General features: G+C 29.6%; 1 protein-coding gene across 2 annotated transcripts in view; it reads left to right on the top strand.

Moving 5' to 3' along the window:
- The window catches only part of LOC111634178 (SH3 domain-binding protein 5-like), a 71194-nt gene that overhangs the window by 20720 nt on the left and 26238 nt on the right, over nt 1-24236 (top strand). Inside the window, exons 5-9 of one of the 2 annotated variants that reach the window (XM_023378887.1) lie at nt 3546-3676; nt 6733-6775; nt 7923-8132; nt 12053-12287; nt 12573-12788. In XM_023378887.1, coding sequence (XP_023234655.1) covers nt 3546-3676; nt 6733-6775; nt 7923-8132; nt 12053-12287; nt 12573-12784 — 831 coding nt within the window. In that variant the 3' untranslated portion in view covers nt 12785-12788. Of the gene's footprint in view, nt 1-3545; nt 3677-6732; nt 6776-7922; nt 8133-12052; nt 12288-12572; nt 13025-24236 lie in introns of those variants that run through there. The other variant, XM_023378886.1, reaches the window with a different exon arrangement.

Below are 24236 nucleotides of genomic sequence, written 5' to 3'. Positions count from 1 at the left end.
CACATAATTAATAATATATATATATATATATATATTATTAATTGTGTGTATGGCCAAGTGCTTAAGAAGTCAGCTTACAGCTCTGGGACCTGGGAATGAATCCAGATGGATTGAAAACTTCCAGGAATTTTTTGAAGATGGGTTGTCTTGGATGTCCAGTCCTGTCCCTAACCACCTCACTGTGGATTTGACTAAATCCATAATCTCGTTTATTTGACAAAAATATAAGGCTTTTCTCCAGCAAGTATCAGGTACCAGTAAAATTGTGTTTTATTCAGTCCTCTAATAAGGCAGAAACATAAGTGCAAATCCCAGAAAGAATTTCACTTTAACTATGTTGATGATTAAAAATATGTCTACTGTCTATCGTCATGAGAAAATTTTACACAAAATGAGGGGTCAGAAGTGAAAATAGTTTGTGCACCACTGATCTAGTTGATTAAAAGCTATTCTTAGTGCCCACAGAATGGAAAGAGTAAAGAAAAAATATCCAAGAGCAAAAAAATTGTTAGAAAGATTAAGATAATGAAGCATTTTATTTGATAATCAGTTTTGATGGACAAAATTATTAGATTACTAGCAGACCTCGCCACGCGTTGTTGTGGCTCAAAATGTATCTATTATAAATGTATAACACTTCCCCTGTGGGGGGGGGAATTTTTCGAAAAATTCCTTCTTAGTGTACGTTCTCTTGACGTACCCTATTAAAACACAATCAAAAACACAAAAACCGCATTTATAGTATAAATAGAAGCAGAGTTCTTTATGGTAAGCCTTAATCCTGTCCATCTCTCCTCAGTGGGGGGGAATTTCGATACGTATATTATATAAAAACACATGCTTATTCGAATTCAGTGTTGTGTCAAAATTTCAAAGGAATTGGTAGGAACAAACGAACATTACATTTTTATTTATATAGATAGATAAAAGATGATCTGCTTTAGTTCATTCTCACAGAAAAGCAAACTTAGGTCGTCACACTCGTAGCGCCATCTGTTGGACATAAAAGCCTTAACCCTAGATGATATCTTTTAATTTATCTGAATGTTTAACGGAATAATATACAGCCTATGTCTACCCTGAAGTTCCATTCTAAATATTGGTGAAAGAATTTTTGAAATTGGATGAGTAGTTTCAGAGATTACCCCTACATACAAACTTACAAATATTACCTCTTTGTAATATTAGTATAGATTATATAGAAGATGATAAATAGCCAGAATAACTCTTAAACAGTAATTAAGTGATTTAAATAATGCTAACTTAATTAAATATTGCTTATTTTTATAAAAAGAATAGTGATCATTATACTTCACACTTTACATTAGAATGAGATTTCACATAAAGATAGTATATAAATATACAGTAAAAACTCTGGAGTATATATCTGCAGTTCATGAATCTCCAGATCTGGATGCCAAATCAATGTATTTTTACTAGTGTTGTAACGAATAGTATATTCGGCCTCAGGCCGAATACCGAATATTCGGCCAGGAGCGTGGCCGAATAGCCGAATATTCGGCCAAACTATTCGGCTCGATTATCGCACGTACGGAAATTGGCGCGCAAACCGCATTATGGCAAGGACCCCGCTCTCTGTTGGCCTGCTGTCACTACGCTTCGCCAATCGCGTTAATTCTTGACAGTTGAAGCGGACAGACATGAGCGTCATGGCAGTATGTGATAAGTAATATATCAAATGTGGATAACAATGAAATGTCCTACACGTGTAAATAACGGAGAAAGAACAGAGAAGGACCACGAAGTGATACACGTGTAAATAACGGAGAAAGAACAGAGAAGGACCGCAAAGTGAAAATGTGAAAATAAATATGAAATTGAGTTGATAACATAATCTAATGAGTCGAAGTAGCTTATTGGCGCGAAATTCGCGGCCGTCAATGCTAAACAATTGTTGTCATAGACTTCGGAAAGCTAAATGCTTGTAACGAAAGTCACTTAGCGTGCACAGGCGAAAGCCCGGGGCCGTTCGGGCTATCAAGCTGTCTCGAATCTGTGAAATCATAACTGCGACTTATATCGACGTCTTATCTGTCTCTTTTCTCGTTATCACCAGGCTGAGTCACGTAATTGTAAAATGGGAACTCTACGACGGAAAAGTGATTAATCGAAAGTATCGTGAGCGCATATTATGATGTATGCATAGGCATACATGGATTAGAGCAATAGAGGAAAGAGAAAGGGAAGAGCAAAGACGAGCACTTAAAAAGAAGGATAGGCAGGGTCAGACCCTCAGATGTGCGAGGATTCTCCAACGATAGACGTGTACGTGTGCTGATCTTTGTAATTATAAATTGTGAATACATGTGACTAATATTATTTTCTTTTTTATTTTGTGCATGTTACAAGTTATAAATAAATATAAACAAACAACACTAACTCTATAACATTAACTCTAAATACCAAAATGATTAATTTACTGTGTTTTTGTTATTTATAACTCCTGTTTTTAGGTATTCGGTATTCGGCCGAATAGTGATTAAATATTCGGTATTCGGCCAAATAGTGAAAAATAGGCCGAATAGGCTGAATACCGAATAGTAACCGAATATTCGTTACATCACTAATTTTTACACTGTTTCAGTGGATCTGTTATGTTAATGTAAGGGGATTATACTATGTATAGTAATATCAACTTGTCTATTATTATATGTTGATATTGTGGACAAAATTTCAGTTTAAAAAAATCTAGCTTACATAATTTACTAAACTTGTAAAAACAATACGTTTATTCATTACTTTTTTAAAAATATTTTTAAGGAAAACCTGTTATAGTCCTTCTCTTGCTTTTCAAATGTCTGAAATTGTCTGCTTATTTGGAGACATTTCTTAACCTACTTCAGTTTGAGATTTTCCATCTTCACTTTAATGAATTATATCTATTTTTTGTGTTAAATCTAAAACTTTTCATTTTCTTTTATGATCCATGGCTTTGCTTTACACAACAAATTCAACAGTCAGCACTTGTAGAGAAACAAAACCAAAACTGAACATAATGTGAAAATCTATGCTGAAAAAATTATTAAAATGTGAATTTTATATTTATTTTTTCAGATGAAGTAGATAAAATGATGACTAAAAGTGTGATAATGGAAGGATGGTCTGCAGGACCCAAAAAATAGACTGTAGTAGTGGGAGTTCATTATAAAGGAGTGTGTTATATAAAATGAGTTTTTTTACTTTCCTATACTTTTTGGCTGGACCCACATCAGCCACATGAAGTCCATAATATTGAGCTTTTACTGTATATGGTCTATAATGAAAGTAAAAATGATAATAAATTACAAAATATAAGTCTAAGACTTTATAATAATATAAGTTATGACTTTATAATAAAAAAAACATTTCTGCATTATACTATTATACCACATAAACTTTTAATAATTAATGTTTGATAATTTCTGTTAAATGAATAAGAGTTTGTTATTATTGATTTAAAATCATTTAAAAGAAAGTATTTATCAAAGAATTAATGAAAAAGAATAGAAGAAACTTAACTGTTAACCTTGTTTATTTGTTATAAGGTTAATGAAGCTGAAACAGAGCGAACTCTTAGTGAAAAAGAACATGCAAGGACATCTTCAGCATACAGTGAAGCAGAAAAAAAAGTATTTCAACTTCATCAGGAATTAAAAAGAGCAATAATAAAATCAAGGTATAAATAATTTAAAATTATAATAATACGTTTTTACATTATTTAATTTAAAATATTATAAGTTACTTTTTAGTTTATATTATGTTATAATATATTTTTAGATAATTAGTAGAATTTTTTATCTACAAATTTTTAAACATTTTTAATATTAATCATTAGAAATTTATTGTTCATGTTAATAAAAATTTACTTAATTGTAATGTTTAGCATTAGGAATTTCTGCTGAAAAACATTACAATGTTTGAAAAAATTTAGTTTAAATAAAAATTTTCTATTTTCTTAACACTATAAGTACTAGAATGCACATTGGTCATGTTGTATTTCATGTTGTTACAGCATTCAATGTTTCAAAAGTGTTTTTACATCTGTTCCAATTATTATAGTAGGATGCATTGTGCTGAAAATAAAAATATTTTATTTTGTGTTTCTTGATAAACTGTTAGTACTTGATATACTTAGTTCATTTGTTTACCAAATTTTTATACTCTAAATTTCTTCTTTTCTTAGTTTGACAAGAATTTTCTTTTCATTTCTATTCATTTCTATTAATTAGGTTTTACCAATTTGTTTTATTTTTTATTTTTTTGTTAGCTGTCTATAGAGATGTGAAGAAATTAACAGTAGGAGTATTCCTTTTCTTCCCATGAAACAATTCTGACAATTCAAAGATGACATGTTTTTCTTGCAATTCTCCAGAAATACAAGTTCCTAGAGAATTGCTAGGAAAACATGTCATCTTTGAATTATCCAAATTTGTTATTCTGAAGTTTTTTAGATTGGACAGACTTGTGGCCAAACTGTCAAAATTGAATAATATTGAATAATGAAGACATTATTCAGATATTTTGTAATATCTTTATTTTCACCTGGACACTCTTTTTGTGTAATACTGACATAAAGTATCAAATGATTTTTGTTGGTATTAGTGATGTATTAATATTGGACAGTAAAGAAAATGTAAGTACAGGGTCCGTACAGACCTGGAATGTCAGGGTATAAGATTTTTAACAGAAAAAGTCATGGAATTGCATTAAAAATCAGGGAAAGTCAGGGAATCAATCTGTTGCTCTTGCTACTTTTTGTTCTGAACACATCTTTAAATTTGGTTTGGTATAGGAAGGCCTACAAAAACTGAAGCAACCAAACAAATGGCAACATTTGTTGTGCTTACACATCATAAACTATAAATTATAATCTAACAGTTTAAATTTTGTTGGATAGAAGGTGTGTGTTTGTATTTAAAATGGTGTATATTGGAGGGTGTGCAGCTGTTCAGGGAGGGGCAGCAATTGTACACAAACATCGAAAATGCAACACAGTGTGGTGTTTGGATGGTGAAGAGATAGGATGTTGAAATTGGTGTCGATTTGTATAGAAAATAACAGGATCTACAATATTATTTAACCAATAAAATAGAATTTGTAAAGTTATAAGCCAATAAGTGTGCACCGCCACCTGAACCACTAGATATTGACTTGGAATGTGATAACCACCAAGACTTTATTAATTTACATCTTATCCTTCCTCTAATAACACAAAGATGAATCCATGCCTTAAACAATTGAGATTTTGTCCTGTACACAACCCTCCCAATTTTTTTTGACCTGCACATCTGGTTAAAACTTTGGAGTCAGTTGATGCTGTGGGGGGGAGACAAAGAACCATCAGTTGTCTTAACGATATTGTGTATGGTACATTTTGGATCTCGTGGCAGACCTCACACAATTTATGTATTTTTAATTATTGTATTCTTCGCTGCTGACTACATGCAGTATGTGGAGATAATAATCCTGACAATTTTGACGGATTGATGATCTGTGATATGTCTTCTCTCTAACTGCAAAGTTTTGTCTTCAGATGGCTTGTGGAATTTCAGAAGTATACCAAAATATTGGCATAGAGTTAAAATTAGTTTTCAAAAACATTGACAACAACTCGCTTTTCTGCCAAAACTCTGTCACTCCCATTATAAGTTTTGGGGAGGGATGGGAAGTTATGTGATGACCTTGAATGGCTCTGTGCTGGACCAAAAATAACATGCAATAAGCTATTTCTCCTTGTGGAGTGCACAATTTCTTCTGCTTAAAATATTTTGAATTTACCACTTCCTTACTTTAAGAAAATTCAATTTTACAATACAATGCAAATCTTTTTCTTATTTAAATAAAATTTATGAATTAATTTAAATTAAATCATGAAATTATTTATATGACGTGGAAATGACATAGCTAATTACATAATCATTTTTATGCAAACTTTTTTATTTTTTGTAAATGAATAAAGTGTTTTTAATAAAAAAAATGTATATAATTGTGTACAAAATGGGCTTAAATAGACTTGGCTGAATATTGCATAATGGAAAGGGGAAATGCAGAGACATTCATAATAAGTCAGGGAATCAAAGATGGCATTACATTTGAGATAAGATAAAAAAATTACAGTGTCCGTACGGACACTGTAATTTTTTTATCTTATCTCAAATGTTGGGTGTAATACAATTGTAAAAGTTTTTGTACAGTTGTTATAGAATGTTATAAATCTGCTGAAGAGGGACCTACAGATCCAAAACATGCAAAAAGATTGTACAGATGAAAATAATGATATTTTGTTTTATTTTTTGACTGACTTCCTCTCTTTGCTAATCAAAAACTATACCAGTATAATATGTTCTATTTATAAACAAGTCCAATTAGTTAATATAAAAACAGAAATGTTAACATTCTATTTTGCATTCGTAATAGTTACATTCTAGATTGCCTGAAGGAGATCTTTCAAAATGAGCAAAAACACTAGTACAGTAGAACCTCGATTATCCGGACTAATTGGGGATGAAGGTAGTCCGGATAACGAAAAATCCGGATAATCGAAAATCCGGATAATGGAGGTCCGGATAATGGAGGTTCTACTGTATATAGTAAAATTAATTCACTGGATATACTAAAGTGTTGATTGTTTAATGTAATAAGTATCTAGATTGTCATATATCGTTTATACAGATTTGATAATTAAATTATCCAGTATAATTTTTTAAATTTTCTGTCTTTTATTTTCTTTAGACCTTATTTTGAACTAAAATCACAGTTAAATCAAGTTTTAGAGGTAAGTATAAGAAAAGTTTAACTTTCAAATATTTAACAGGTAATGAGAATAATTATCTAGTTGAGAGTTTATTTTAAAAAATTATTTAGTTAGTTGTTGACTCTTCAAGTTTGATAGGAATTTAATGTTTAAGTTATTAGAATTATTACCTTTCCATCTTGCTTTCATAATCACCATAGATTCTATTATTATTTTTCTCTTTATTGTTTATATGACTTTAAATCAATATCTATACAATACTGTTTACAATGACTCTAGGACTTACTGTCCCATGTTTTTTCTACATTTTGATTCTCTGCAAAACTTGTAATGAGTTTAATAACTCATAATTGTAATAAAACATAAAATAATTATGTATATATTACATTTAAAAGTTATAAAATTAAATATACCACAATTCTTTGCTGTTTGATCATCATATTATGTGCCCTTTATGCATAATAATGTAGCCAAAATTGTATCTCTCATAACTTATTTTGTTCCAGACATTAATTTTTTTCAATTAACTAATAGGAGTTTTTTATGTAGATGATTATTATTTGGTTATGCAATGTTAGTTCTATAATAGGAAAATTTAACAAAATTATGCAGAATTTTGTTAGCATTAGTAGAAATTTGTTTTGATATTTCACTTCTACAAAATTTTATAGTATGTTTAATAATTATTTCATGTAATAAAGTTTGCATAGTCCAAAATACACTGCTGGCCATTAAAATTGTTACACCAGGAAGGAAAGTAAATAGCAGAATCATGTTTATTGTACACATACAGTATAACGGGAGGAAGACATGATTAAATTGACAGGTAAACTTGAGGTACAGAGCACCCAGCATATTGTACCTTTCATGCAAATTTCACGTTTGTTGCATGTCACCTTCATGTGTAGCAATTTTAATGGCCAGCAGTGTATTTTTAATAATTTGTAATCTGTTTGCTAATTATATACTATATTAATGTCTTAATGAATTTCATAATGCTGACTAAGAACTTTAGAAGTTAACATTAATTACATGTAACTGAAAAAATATTTAGAGATAGCATATTTTTAAGAAGTTAATTTAAAAGATAAAATGTATGTATTTTTATTATAAGGTAAAATGTAAATAAAAATATCAAAATAATTTAGACTATTATATCTTCTGATAGAATCAGAGGAAGAAAATTAATCAAATAGAAGAAAAAGTTATTAAAGTGAAATTGAATTATTCAGAAACATTACGTAATTTGGAAAAAATAAGTGATGAAATTCATCAAATTAGAAAACTTCAAGATTTGCAACAATCTGAGGAAAAGAAAAATGATGATGAAACAGAAATATCTTTACATAACAAAAGTTCTTTCATTGAAAAATATGAGGTAGATCATTTTTGTGAATATGAGCAATATAAATTTTTTATAATTGAAAAAATTAACGGAATCACATCTTAAATTGAAATTTAGAAAGTAATAATGGGTAATAACAAAATCAATATACAGTGATGCCTCGTATAATGTACTTAATCCGTTCTAGGTACACGTCCGTTAAGTGAAAAGTCCGTTATACGAAATGCATTTTACCATAGAAATACATGTTAAAACATATAATTCATTCCGCAGCATAAAATAACCGTACTGTACCATAAAAAAATGAAAATGGAGCAGTCACCAATTATGCCGGGTAGTCAGATGTTGTGAGGAGGAGGTGGAGGAACGCTTTCTTCACATATTCATACAGATACAGACTTTTTACACATTGCAGAGGATCTCTTTTTATTGTTTTTTAATCGGAGTCAGTTTTTTAACCGGGGCTTGCAGGGTCAACTCCTCTTGTTCCATTCTTTGTTTTTTGGCAGCTGACTTCTTGAAAAACATATCCAAGGTGGTCTGTTTCTCGCTCTTCTTCAACACCCGACAGGTGTTGAAGAAGAGAGTGTCATTGTAGAGATCATTGGTCCTGTTGGCCTCNTTCATTTTCTTTTATGATCCATGGCTTTGCTTTACACAACAAATTCAACAGTCAGCACTTGTAGAGAAACAAAACCAAAACTGAACATAATGTGAAAATCTATGCTGAAAAAATTATTAAAATGTGAATTTTATATTTATTTTTTCAGATGAAGTAGATAAAATGATGACTAAAAGTGTGATAATGGAAGGATGGTCTGCAGGACCCAAAAAATAGACTGTAGTAGTGGGAGTTCATTATAAAGGAGTGTGTTATATAAAATGAGTTTTTTTACTTTCCTATACTTTTTGGCTGGACCCACATCAGCCACATGAAGTCCATAATATTGAGCTTTTACTGTATATGGTCTATAATGAAAGTAAAAATGATAATAAATTACAAAATATAAGTCTAAGACTTTATAATAATATAAGTTATGACTTTATAATAAAAAAAACATTTCTGCATTATACTATTATACCACATAAACTTTTAATAATTAATGTTTGATAATTTCTGTTAAATGAATAAGAGTTTGTTATTATTGATTTAAAATCATTTAAAAGAAAGTATTTATCAAAGAATTAATGAAAAAGAATAGAAGAAACTTAACTGTTAACCTTGTTTATTTGTTATAAGGTTAATGAAGCTGAAACAGAGCGAACTCTTAGTGAAAAAGAACATGCAAGGACATCTTCAGCATACAGTGAAGCAGAAAAAAAAGTATTTCAACTTCATCAGGAATTAAAAAGAGCAATAATAAAATCAAGGTATAAATAATTTAAAATTATAATAATACGTTTTTACATTATTTAATTTAAAATATATATAAAAGACCAATTTTTATTGCATTTATTTGCAAAGTTTTGTTTTCAAGCAGTAAAGATCATTCTTCTTTAACATCTTGATAGTTTCCAAAGTTAACAAGACTAGAAATTGACAATATATCCATTACAGTCTCATTTTGTTTTAATTTTTATTTTTTTAGTTTCTTTCAAATACGAGACGTGTCCGGAAAGTAAGTATCGTTTTGTTCTACCACCATTGCAGTGGTAGTATCGCAGTTCAGCGCCTGCGCACACATCTCTCTGGTTGATTGTCAGTCCAGTGACGCCATTACAGCCGGATTGTGTTGTTTTTCCACGTGTTAGTGAGCGTTCAAAATGTTTAAGACTATTGCCGATCCCGCCGACTGTGAAGTGCATTCTGTAATACGGTTTTTGAACGCAAAGAATGTTAAGCCAGTTGAAATTCATCATCAACTTGTAGAGATTTATGGTGAAAATGTAATGAGTGGTGGAATGGTTAGAAAGTGGGTTCGACAATTCAATGCTGAATGCACTGATGTTCATGACGAAGCATGGAGTGGCTGGCCTTTTGTTGTCAATGATGGATTGGTTGCAAAAGTGAATGAAAAAATTCCCGAAAACAGACGGTTCACAATAAGATTGCTTTGTGATGAGTTTCCACAAATTTCAAATACTGTTTTGCATGAGATTCTTTCAACAACCGATGTTCAGCAGGGGCTGTCTTCACTGGTGGCATCTTTCTTTGAAGAGGGTATAGACAAGTTGGTTTCCCAATATGACAAATGTCTGAACAATGGTGGTAACTATGTAGAAAAATAGTTTCAGACATGCTTTTTCATGTAAAAATTAATTTTGTTTTGAAAAAATATTTTTTATGCCAGTTTTTCCAAAATGGTACTTACTTTCCGGACATGCCTCGTGTTAGCCATGTAGTAACCTAGGGCTGACAGGGGTAATTGCAATTTCACCCTCATTGAGGTAGAATTTTTATCTTCCTATATTTAACTGTGTATGATAGAAACTGCAAAATTTGGCCTTTATAGTGACAGTCAGAATAAGCCTATTTAACTTTAAGCACCTGATACAGGCTTTGTTTCAGAATGCCTCAAACATACATAAAGAAGGACTGTCTTATAAATTTAATATTTTGTCTCTAGTTAAAATTTAATCTGTTATTTCTTTTTTATTCTATCTTGTTAGGTGTGAAAGTTTAATTGAAAATACAATTAGCATTGTTAAACAATTGTAATTGTATTTTTACATATACAGTAGGACTACTTTTGATAATTTACAAATCAAATTCTTGTCAGCAGTGGTTTGGAATAAAAAATATAGAAAGAAACTAAAAAAACATAAAATATAGCACAATGATTTTGACTAGAGACAAAATATTAAATTTGTAACTGCTGTGAAATAAAAGAAAATAAAAAGTATTTTATTCACTTAAATTTAAAATGTTATTTTTTATGTATATTTAAAAAAACAAATGAAAGGAGAATGGAACCCAAGTCAGAACTGAAGGTACTATTGATCACACGATGCCACAGTTGGCCTTAAGCTCTTCAGACTAACTATTTATTAATTATGCATGCATTTCTTTTCAAGTTTTCTCTCCCTGCCTATTCCTATGATCAGCTTTATCCACTTATAAAGTCCACTGAGATCTATATGATGATAGTTACATGATTACTGATCAGCAACTATCTACATGAATAGTTACTGATTTTATTAAAAAGTGCTTGTAATAACTTCTGGTCTTCCCTTGTTAGTCTAATTTGTATAGGCTAAAAGCAAAGTTTCATATCAAATTATTTGAATGTATTCTAATGTCATGAATACAGGTTTTTCATATATTTTTTGAAGTAAAATTGCCAAATTCTGTTCATTTTGCATTTGAAAGATTTATGTTCTTACAATTTCCACTGCCACACAAAGATGTAGAGTTCTAAGTACAAAAACCATGATATTTACAATTACCCCTGACAGTATTTATATTTATCCCGCATTGGGAAAATATAAATGTAGATTTTTAAACTTTTTTTATTATCTCCAATAATGGTAGAGAAAATTGAAAAAATATATATATGATTGGTATTAGTATGGTAACAAAGCCACTAAAAAGAAATAACCAGCTGTGCTTTCTTAAGTTACAAAAAATTGTAAATATAACTTGAGATTATCTGTGTAAAGATTTGGTAGAATCGAATCTTTTTAAATTTGTAAGAAAATTACATGTTTTTAGAACATATTGTTCAAAGTGCAAAGTTTGTTTTAAAACATGTTTTCATGACTGGATTTAAGAAGAAAAATAATTTGTATCTAAGAATCTCAGAGCAAACAAAATATTTAAAAAAATGTTTGAATGACTAATGATTCAATAGAATTAAGTACAGAGAGCTTCCTAGTTGGATAATAATAATTTACATTGTGTAAGTTGTTATGATCTGAAATATTGTAATAATTTAAAAAATTTTTAGTAGAATTTTCAAAAAAGCATCAATAGTATAATATAACATAACTATATAGCTAAATTTTTTTTTCAGATACATCCACCTTTAAAAGAAAGAGTTAATATTTTGAGTCAGCATCAATTAAAAAGTAATGAATGTGAAAAAGTGCAAAGAGAAATTCCAGAAGATTGTATTAGTATTGTTAATTCTGATTCATCACCATTAGAACAAGATCATAATCATAATGCAAGTATAATAAATAAGGTTCACGAAGTTTCCAGTGATATTTTAAAAAAATCTAAAGACTTTGAATTATTTTCTGAGGAAGATAAACCTNTACAATGTTAATGCTATGGATACATATTACAAATTTACGGGGTGGCCAATCTGAAAAACAAAAAACTTTTTATGGACCACCCTAATGTATATATATTCCTTCTGAGTCATTTAAAAACAAGTTCTCAATGTCATTAATATAAAAGTTGAACAGATATGGTGAAAGTGGCTCACCTTGTAAGATTCCTCTATAATGCAAGTATAATAAATAAGGTTCACGAAGTTTCCAGTGATATTTTAAAAAAATCTAAAGACTTTGAATTATTTTCTGAGGAAGATAAACCTCTTCATAAAAATCTTTTAAATAAACATAAAATGCCTTCTAAATCCTTTGAAAATGTTGAAGAATGTTCAGATACAGATAGTTTGAAGAGTACAGATACACTTGATGATGATCAAGTAGCAAGTCTTCTGCTTGATACATATTTTGTTACACCTTGTGGTGAGACAACTGTAAATAATGAAACTGTTACATGTGATTCTTCATAAATAGGTAAAAAATAAAAAAACTGGCTTATTTATAATTCATTAGTAATTTGATAGATTGATGTGATAATCTTAGTTTGGAAATTTTTAGATCATCTAATTTTTCAAAGATAAAATATATTTAAATAAATAATAAAATGTATTTTATCTTATTATAATTATAGATTTTAACATAAAACTTGTTATTTATGCTTTTAAACAGCTATTTTAACATCAAATTATCTATTAGCCAAGGTTTATGTATTTGTAATTTCATTTTTTATACATTAATATAATTATTATTATCATCATTAATTAATTAAAATATTATTTAAAGATTTTTTTCCTGTATTGAAACAGAGACCAATCTTTCTATAAAGTGAATTATTTAAAAAACTATGAAAAATATTATATATTAATAAAATATGAACAATAAATAAATAGAAGATTAAGTTAATATATTAATATGGCTCTATTAATCAATAGATCTTATTCTATCTATTGATTAAATATTACTGTTAAATTTGCTAAGTTATTCATATTGTTACAAAATCAATTGCAATTTTCTGAAAGTCAAATTTGATCAATTTGACTTTCAGAAAATTGCAATTGATAGAATGCTTTTTCAAATTGGTAGAATGTTAAATCCATTTACATATTAATCACCAATATTTATAGAAACAGATTAAAACCACTAATAAACCTATAATCCAGAAATTTTTTTAAATCAGTGCTTAACGTTTTTACCTGTGACCCATAATTGCTGAATTATAGGTTTTTAGTAGTTTTAATTCAAGTATACCCAGTTTTGAGTGATAGTATTATAGAAACAGATTTATATTCTAAATATACATAATTTTTAAAATTTAAATAAATATTTCAAATGCAGTAGAGTCCTGGGAACTTGACTCTTGATAACTCAGTATTCTGTAAAACTCATTGTGTAGTTCAAAAATAAAATATATATAATGTAATTTTTACTTCTAACTTAACACTAGGATAAAATAAGTAATCATTTTTCATTGGCAACACTTGATAATGGCATCAATTCTATGTTTTAACAAAGAATGTAATTCTTTGTCCAAGATGCCACTGCAAAACTCCACAACCCAAATTTCACTAATTAGAAAGTAGCCACTAAATAACAAATATTTTTTAAAATTAAAATTTAACTACAAATAAAAATGCTCACTATTAGTATGTAGTTCATATGTATATGAATTTGCACATATAATAACTTTATGAAAATTCTTTTATTTAGGTTTCAGTTTATTTGTTTATGGTAAGGTAACATGGGCTTTCTGCTGAGGAGGAATGTCTCCCAGGAGGACTTTCTTTGGGAAACTGTTCCTATTTAGGTGTTACTAATGTGAAGAAAACCTGAAAAATCCCATATGGCCAGTCCTTTGGCAAGGTGTGAACCTATGACCAAATGTGACCACAAAACACTAATCAATCAGTGTTCAGTGGTCCACTCGGTAGCTGAATGGATCAGTTTTATGTACTCAGCTAGTGAGGGTCACCCTCTGTTTAGACCTGCCTCAACACTATGTCATAAAACTTATTGTTTTTGGTAACTCATCACCTTCTCAATTCACATTAAGTCAAGTATGTGGGATTCTATTGTATCAATAATTGCTGAAGTTTCTGTTTGATATAGTTTTGACTAATTGATATTACTAACAATAAATTTATTAATACAAAAACAAATCTTTAGTCATTTAATGATTGAATTCTAATGATTAACATATTATTATTTATTATAAATAAATAAATTTAAATGTATTGAGAAAAGTATAAGCCTCTAAAAGAATAACTGGAGGCAAGATTTGAATTCATAATTTTCATAAACTTTACAGATCTGTTGATAATTTTTTTCATCATAATCTTTATTCATAATAAGTAAACCTTGTTACAAGGAGAGATTATTTTTAATCTAAAACATTGATTAATAACATCAGGACACTTGCAGTATTCTTAATAAGTAAACAATAATATAATTAATCAAATCATATGACATTATTTAATACATTATCAATTTGAGTAAAAAAGTTAACAATTTTATACATATTTATTCTGATAGATCATTTAAAATAGCTCTATAGTTTATCCCTTTATTTATAGAAATTATTTCTAAAGTTTGAAATTTTTGTTGATAGTCTTTTAAAGCTGTGCAGTCACTGAGTAAGTGAATTGCAGAAAAATCATTGGAGCCACACCTATAACAAGCTTTTGAAAAATTAATATATGTATTATTTATTATTAATGAATATTGGTTAAGTCATAACTGAATTAAAATATGTTTAGCATTTAAAGTTGAGTTTATTTTAATAATATTTGATTGTGTGGGAAAATTTAATATATGTAGATACCAAAGTTGATATGTTGAGTCCAGAATTGAATTTTGGTCGTCAATCATCGAATGTGAAAATGCTGATTCCATCATCATAGTATAAGGTTGTCTCCAGTTATCCATCGAATTACACTGGACAACAAAAAAAAATGTTTTTGAATGTTTCCTTTATTTCATGAGAGAAATCTTACTAATTTTGGGGTGAGAAAATTGAATATGACAAAGAAAAAATTTTATTAGCTCTTGTTTCTATGGTATACATTAGGTGATTTTAACAGCATAAGAGAAAATGATACATTTTAATTACATATGCTAAAAACATTCAAAGTGCTTTTGAATTTTTTTTAAATTACAGTAACATTCTAAGAGTTCTAATTAATAGAAGAATATCTGGCAGGTGGTTCAGTGTGAAGAGAATCATGTGGTGACTTCATGAGATCGTTTTCTTTTGGCTTGCCTCTTGTAAGTGAGTTCTGGTGCATCCCTACACACAGACCAGCAGTAATCTGCAAGCATTGCTCCATTCCAATAGCCCTGATATCTTTGTTCCAATACAGAAATATCCTGGTGGAATCTTTCCCCATGTTCATTCATCACTGACAGCTCCATAACTAGGAGGGAAAAAGTCTAGGTGGGAATGGAGAAAATGGATTTTGAGGGACATGTTGCAACTAGGACAACTAGGAGGGAAAAAGTCTAGGTGGGAATGGAGAAAATGGATTTTGAGGGACAAGTTACATCCGAGTTGCTGATATTTTTCCAGAAGTATTGTCACCAAGTGTAGTTATCGTATCTTTTGTTGCCTAAGAATCCATGAATAACTCCCTTTAAGGCTTCCCAAGCTTCCATTTCTTCCCCCCCAAAACTTGGTCAAAAGCAGGATCCTTTACAAGTTTTCAAATTTGTGGCCCAACAAAAATACCTTCCTTAACCTTTGCATCACTCAAGCTAGGAAATTTGTTTCTTAAGTACTTAAATGCCTGTCCTTTCTGGTTCATACCTTTGACAAAAGTTTTCATTAAACTCAGCTTGATATGAAGGGGTGGAAGAAGAACATCTTTTGGGTCCATGAGAGGCTCAGCAATGATATTTTTCTCGGTAGAGCCAAGATTTCTTGCAGGCCAGTCTACTTGAATGTAATGTGATTTCCTATCCCTACTATCCCACATACATAAAAAGCAACAGTATTTACTGTACCCCAGTTGCATTCCTAAGAGTACAGCGATGACTTTTAGATCACCACATATTTTCCACTTGTACTCAGCATAATTGATTGAGTCAAGGAGGGCTGTCATGTTTGCGTAAGTCTCTGCCATGTGAACAGCATGACCAACAGGAATAGAAGGAAGACGGTTGCCGTTGTGAAGTAATACAACCTTCAAACTAAGCTTAGAGGAGTCTATGAATAGCCTCCATTCACTTAGAACATGGTTCAAATTTTACTATAAAACCTTTCTCATGTTTTGTATTATTTAGAATACGTCAATCATTTTAAATTATAATTTAAAATGAATGAAAGTTTTAAATCTTTCGCAGATCATATTTTACCACTGGTTGGGAACCGCTGTGCCAAAGCAAGAGCTAATCGGTCATTTTTATAGTGATTTTTGATAAAATATTCCTCCAAACCTTTTAACCAGAGTGCTTCTATTTTTAGAATCGTAAACGCTTTCGTCCACCCCTCCTGGGCTCTTCTTCAAGCTTTATCAAATAGGCTGTTACTGTTCAAATAAAGGTTTGGAGGAGTATTTTATTTATATTTACCAGTGTGTAGAGAGAGTGATTTTTGAATTCAGCAGATGAAAATACATAAGAATATGCTAATTTTGAGCCCAAAACAAAATCATTGTTGTCCAGTGTTATCAAATAATGTACTTGATACTCCAAATGATTGTAAAACTTTATTAAACCTATAACACCATGTTGTTTTATTAACATTATCATTTTTAATTTGAGTATTCATAACATAAAATAAAAATTTAACATTATCATCTTTTGTGGTTTAGTAGTCTATAATAAAATTTTATTAATCTTTTCAAAAAGAATGGAAATATTTGATATCTATTAGTTTCTGATTGTATAGCATATCCTGGAACTGTGTGCTCGAGTTTATATAATTTACGTAAGAATATAATATGATATTTTTCCAAATTAGATCATGGCCCAAATCAGACTGGCATAATAATTGAGTTAAACATTCTCATATGCAATTTTAAATTCAAAATTTTTAAACTTGCAGTTAAATAAAGAGTATTATTAATTAATTGATTGATTTTTACATTAATTAAGATGTTTCAAATGCATCTGGAATTTACCATTCCAGTTAAAAATTGTACCTAGATCTTTTATATNATATTTTTCCAAATTATAAAATAGATCAATGGCCCAAATTGAACTGGCATAATAATTGAGTTAAACATTCTCATATGCAATTTTAAATTTTAAATTTTTAAACTTGCACTTAAATAAAGAGTATTATTAATTAATTAATTGATTTTTACATTAAGATGTTTCAAATGCATCTGGAATTTACCATTCCAGTTAAAAATCGTACCTAGATATTTTATATTATGAACTAATTCAAAAGGTTGACCATTTAAATAAAAAGCTTTCTCTTGTTAGATAATTTGATATTATTTCTGAAAATAATTATTTTACATTAATTAAGATGTTTCAAATGCATCTGGAATTTACCATTCCAGTTAAAAATTGTACCTAGATCTTTTATATTATTAACTAATTCTAAAGGTTGACCATTTAAATAAAAAGCTTGGTTAGATAATTTGATATTATTTCTGAAAATAATTATTTTAGATTTAGCAATATTTATTGATAGGAATATAGCATTCAAGTAATCATTTATTTTAATAAGCTTGTGTTGTAGAGTTACCTTGGTTGGGGCCAATAAAACCAGATTATCTGCATATAAAATATAATGAAATGTTCTGTCATGTATATTAGGGTGGTCCATGCTTAAATAGCAAAAAAAAAAATTTTTTTTAAGTGAAAGTCATGCCATCCGCTTGTTTTGTTACACCTACCATTCCTATTATGTGTTCAAAATTTCAGCCCCTTATCTTATATACAAGGGGGTGCTCATCGACTTTGAAATATATGAATTTTATGAAAAATCCTTAAAAAGAACTAGTCAGGATATTAAAAAACGTAAACTATGTATCAAAAGTAAGTTTTTTTTAATTTAAACATAGTATTTAAACACACACAAAATGTTATAAACAAAACAATACTTAAAATAATATTAATTACAGTTCTTTTTTCTCAACCTAAAACTAAGTTCATTAGCACTTTTTTGGATGTTTCAGTAGAAACAATCTTTCTGTTCTGTTCAATGACATAAAGTAAAAATTGTTTTTCTTCCTCACTCTTAGTGAGTATTGTATTGTAATCTTCAAATAGTTTTACACCCCTCTCCGCAGTGTCGTTAACCACATGCAAATTTCTTATGCAACTTTTGCCTTAAAGGTAATCAACATTGTCACCTCAAGTCTCGGGAGATAATTGCAAGAAAGAGTCCTTGATGGTAAAGCAACCACAAAATAATCATCTTGCTTATCTAGAAGTGCTACTGAAGCTGAAATCAAGTTCTAGTTCTTGACTTTACACTACTGAAGTTGAAGCATTACTTTTAGCGGCCTTTCTCTTATTTCTTCAGCTCTTTGTTTTCGTTTTAGAGAACGTTCTTTGGTCTTTTCCAGCTTCTTGTCAATTGATGTCTTACGCTCACCTCTTTGATCAGTGCGAACTCTCTGTCTTCCGCAATTTTGATTGAGTTCATGGCCTGTAAATAGGCAATGTCAAAAAGTTTGTCTAGCTCTTCTGTAAACAAATGCTCTCTATTTTTCACTTCTGAATCTCTTGTTTTATTTTTCTTTAAAAGCAGCCATTTCTTATGAATTTTTATAAGTTTTTCAATGCAGTGATTTTGTTGTCTGGTCGGAATACCAGATTTGCTCCACACCTCTACGACTTATTGAATGAGCATATGTGCAGAATCTTTCACATTTTTTGATTCATTTAATGTGTGGTGATAACAAAGTAGAATTTGCTGAAGAGTTGGAAGTTGGTTAATTCTTACCAATGGCTCAAGATCCCGACATCCAAGTAGAAAAATGTCATCTTTTTTTGAGTTGATGAACTCATTTTAATGCACTGATTCACTCAGTCTAGTAAATAAGTACCAAATTTTTTTTACATTTGTCTATAAAACTCTTTAACAGTTGTATTTAAAAGTAGATTAATTTAACACACGAAACTGACCTGTAACAAAAAATCAAGATCAAGCATTTTTCACAAAAATTTCAAAAACCACTCGATTGAGCACCCTCTTTTGCTAAAGCTAGCCAATTGAAATTATACAATGTTAATGCTATGGATACATATTACAAATTTACGGGGTGGCCAATCTGAAAAACAAAAAACTTTTTATGGACCACCCTAATGTATATATATTCCTTCTGAGTCATTTAAAAACAAGTTCTCAATGTCATTAATATAAAAGTTGAACAGATATGGTAAAAGTGGGTCACCTTGTAAGATTCCTCTATTTATAATTAATTCAAGATGTAATTTATTTCCATATGCAATATTGATTTTGTATGTAGAAAAAAGCTTCGATTGTATCAGCAAATTTATTACCAGCCCCTAATATTTTTGATTTATTAACCAGAGCAGGAACATATACAGAATTGAAGGCCTTAGCTATATCAATAAATGCTGCATAAATTTTTCTTCGTATTTTTTATTAGATAAGTTTGAATTAATGAAGTTAACAGGAATATAGCCAATTCGGTGCCCTTAGTTTTCACAAATGCAAATTGGCACATCGAATTTTAAGTTTTGATTTATAGTCCATTTTTGAAAACATGCCACAAGTATGGATGTGAAACATTTTTTTATAGTAGATAAAAGTGCAATAGGTCAATAATTTTCTGGTAATAGTTTATTTCAGATCTGTTAATAATTAGTGTTACCATAACTGTGATGATCTGGATTTCTTCTCAACTATGTGAATTTTGAATTAATGCATAACTTAATGCTGTAATTTATTAAATAAAATCCTATTATTGTTTATTTGTGAAGTTTCAAAAAGATATTTTTGAAACTTTTTAGAAGTTTCAAAAATGTATTATTAATTTAAAAAGTTTTTAATTAATAATATATAATAAATCAAATTTTTCTTTTCTTTTCATATTTTTGAATATAATATATTAGAATAAGTATTGAATTTTAGTTATAAAATTNATCCTTAACATACATACTCAATAGTAAATATTGTAAATGTAAGAGACATTACTATAGTATATTGATATTTTTTTAAATGTGATAAATAGTTCATGCTAAACTTTGAATATAATGCACAAAAAGTAAGCACAATACATATTTTGAATTCTTATTTATCAAAAGTTATAATTTCCTTGCTACTAAATGTATGCTGAGTTCAAACAATAATAATTTGAATTCATATTGCTGTTGTTTTATAATTACTTTTTAGTATTTTAGTGTTCATTAAATTATTTTTAGTTCTCATAAATGAATTAGATTGATAAAAGACAAATTAATATATCAGGATTGTTATACAAATTTTTTTTGTATAATGTGTCTTTTTTTTTATTAAATTTTCAGGATTAGAAACACAAAAATTATTATTTACCTTATGGTTTTATTTTTTAAATATAAAAGCATTTTTTATAAGTGAGTTTAGTCAGATTGGTGATAAACATTAAAATTTATAACTGCTAGTCATGTAGTAGCTATAATTTTTCCACATTGTTTTTAGTGAGTGCCAAATTTATAAGAAACATATTTTTAAAAAGAAGGAAATGTGTTTGATTTTAAATGTATTCTTTTGACATAGTAAAAATATTTCTGCAAATAAATGATCAAGGTAGCTAATATTTAAACATATATTTTCGCAATTCACTAATCAAATTGTTAGTTTTCAAACATAACACACACTTGCAAATCCAAATTCTGCTTAATCTGAACCAATTTTATTTTTTTTCTGCTAAATGGTTGAACCAAAAACAATCAAAATGTGTTTAAAACATAATTGATAAAGTAATATATACTATACTGCAGTGTTTTTCAACCTTCTTGAATACGCGACCCCTTTACAAGTTAAAAAATTCTGGCGACCCCCAGGGCCATATTAAAACTATGCCAGTGATTTTAAAAACTACGTATTTAATTTTCTTTCTGTTGAGACCTAAATATCGATCGAAAAACCAATTGTACTGTGCAAAGAAGTTGCAAGAGCCCTGCAAATAGTATCTTTGCCAGAGAGGCAAGTGCACCTCACTCTGCCCACGCAGTAACGTATGCTCACTTTCTTTTGTTTCCTTTAGTTGTCTGAGTGCTCCAACAAGTACAGAGGTGATTTTATTGTCTTTGCGGTTTGCTCTGCACAAGCATAAAATGGATAAGTTTCTCAAAAGATCGTACAAACACTTGTCTTTTTCTTTTACCTGTGACCCCCTGTGTAAGGCTTTGCAACCCCCCTGGGGGTCGCGACCCACAGGCTGAAAAACACTGCTATACTGTATTAATTCAAACACTTCTGTTCAATAATTAGTGTGGATTTGCAAGCATGCACTGTATTAATATTGTTTTATTATATTTCTTCAATTCTAAGATGTTCTTTGGTTTTGAAATTGAATTTTAAGGTTTTTTATTTTTAATGGAAGAATATTGTAACAATACTTAATAAAATTGATTATTTGAAGTAAACAAAAAGTTAGAAAAACAATACAAGTACCATGGAATAGGCAATATTATTCAATTACATCAATCAATAACTGATCTTTCATTATAATCAATACTGCATTTTATTGTCATCTTGAAGGTGTTTTAAGCACTAAAAATAAGTTAAATGTTTTTAACCAGCAAAACTTATTTCAATTGATGTGAATGTTGAGCGGTATAGCTGAAAACATTTATTTTTGGCCCATAATTCCGTATGTAGTCTACTTGCAGTTGCTACAGATTGTGTTTGGACTGCAAATGTAAGATATATCTCCATTTTGGACAAGCGAATATGGATTAAAAAAAAATGCATCTTAGAATTGAGGAAATATAGTACATTGTCCCCCTTTATTTATGCAGAGTATTTGTTCCAAAAAGAAATTTCTGGAGTATTTATAATTGTTATACAGTTGTCAATTGAATCTGATTTGAAAAATTTGAAAAAGAAAAGCCTGTATATTGTAAAAATATGTATTTTACATTAATTTCATTTATAAAAACTTATCCTTAATTATTTTTTTAATACATTGATCTTATACTTTTTAATTCTCAATTGAAACTGATCAGTGTCAGTTAAATTGTCAGTATTTTAAGAAAACAGGTTCTAACAAGCAAAATATTTGTATGACTATGTCTGCTCTTGCCCAACACATATGCAGTCAAAGGATTATTTACTTTCCTTAAGTATGTGAGCGATTTTGTTTTGCTTTTTTTCTTAGGATTTTTACTTAATTACATACAACACTTTAATGCACACACTATCTTGCCATACTGTGATTTACCAGAATTAACCACAAAACATAGCCATGTACTATGCAGTAAATATAGTCGACCCCCTATAACGCAGTAGATACGTTCCGCTTTATAAGTATTTCGCATTGTAGGAATCCTCAAATACATGAGTCAATCACAGCCTGGCATGTGTGCAGTTTACGGACTATGGCTGTTTGAAAGGTTTTCTTCCATAAAATTAATCGATTCTAGACTAATTTCACTCAACATTTCCAAAACACGTATAATTTTTTGGGAATAATCTGTATAAACTATGCTATAAACCAGGGCTTCTTAAACTTTTTTTATTCACAACCCCATTTATGATTGTGATTTTTTCGCGACCCAAAAAAAATATAAAATAAAGATGTATACAAATTTGCAAAAACAATAATGGTGTATTACTACAGTTCACTCTTGTGTTACAATGGAACAGAGATAACTGAACACACTGAAAAGCGACAACACTACACTAGTTCGCACTACAGTGTTGCTGATCACATTGAGTTCACATTGTCTCGCTGCACCAGAAGTGACACAAAGCGCAACTCACGAAACCTATGACACAAACCGTGCCATTTTCAAACTCTCACAAATTATTTTCAATATTTTGCATTAAAATCTCGCGACCCCAAGATTTCGCTAAGCGACTCCAAATGGGGTTGCGACCCATAGTTTAAGAAGCCTTAATATAAACAAAAAATTGTAGGATTACTTACCAAGTGTGCACCATTCGACCACGCCATTGCTTAAGCTTGTTTTTGTCGCGGAGCAGCGCACCAAATGGCGGCCGTGTTTTCTGATAAGTTATTTTTCTGCAAAAAATTCGTTGAGCTTTGGAGACATCATTAATATAAATAATTTTTATGACCGTTGAATAAGAAATGTTTTTTTCACAAGAAATGTATAAAATTACAGTACTGTATTAGACTTACAGTACCTAATTTATATACTGTACAGACGATAGTAAACTCAACTTACCCGCCTAAACTCTCTGTAGTGTGCAAGTAGTTCGGCTGTTTATCCACTATTGGTCCAGATTCGACCAATCCTGTCGCGACACGAGTCGGCAATGACGTTTTACCGCATTTTATGAGTCTCTTTTAGTGTCTTTATATGAATACGGTCGCAATTTTTCGCCACGATATACGAATCCGCATTATATGAACCCACGTTATAGGGGGGGGTCTACTGTACAATATTTATAAACTTTACAGAATAAGTGGCAGCTTTGTTCTTTTTAAATTGTAAAATTCAAATATCTCCTGAAGAAGGTCTATTTCAGTGGTTCCCAAACTTATTATGCCTATGGATCCCTTCTCATGGCAAAAACCTGACCATGAACCCCAAATGAAATAACTCTATACTGCATTATAGCAAAATTTCAAATTTAACATTGATGTCTTGGATAGTGAATGGTGACGTAAAAATAAAATATAAATAAAACATTTTTATATTTAAAGTAGTATTTATTCAAATTATAAATTTTGTTTTAAAATACAAAAGCACATTATTTTTTAATGAGATGAGTGAATCTGATGGGATGATATGAGATTATTTATGTTCGGCTCGATGTTTGTGAGTAACATT

This window comes from Centruroides sculpturatus, unplaced genomic scaffold (genome assembly GCF_000671375.1).
Source record: "Centruroides sculpturatus isolate CEXI.00-Female unplaced genomic scaffold, Cexi_2.0 scaffold778, whole genome shotgun sequence".
NCBI lineage: Eukaryota > Metazoa > Arthropoda > Arachnida > Scorpiones > Buthidae > Centruroides > Centruroides sculpturatus.
This window is presented reverse-complemented; position numbering and strand designations above follow the sequence as displayed.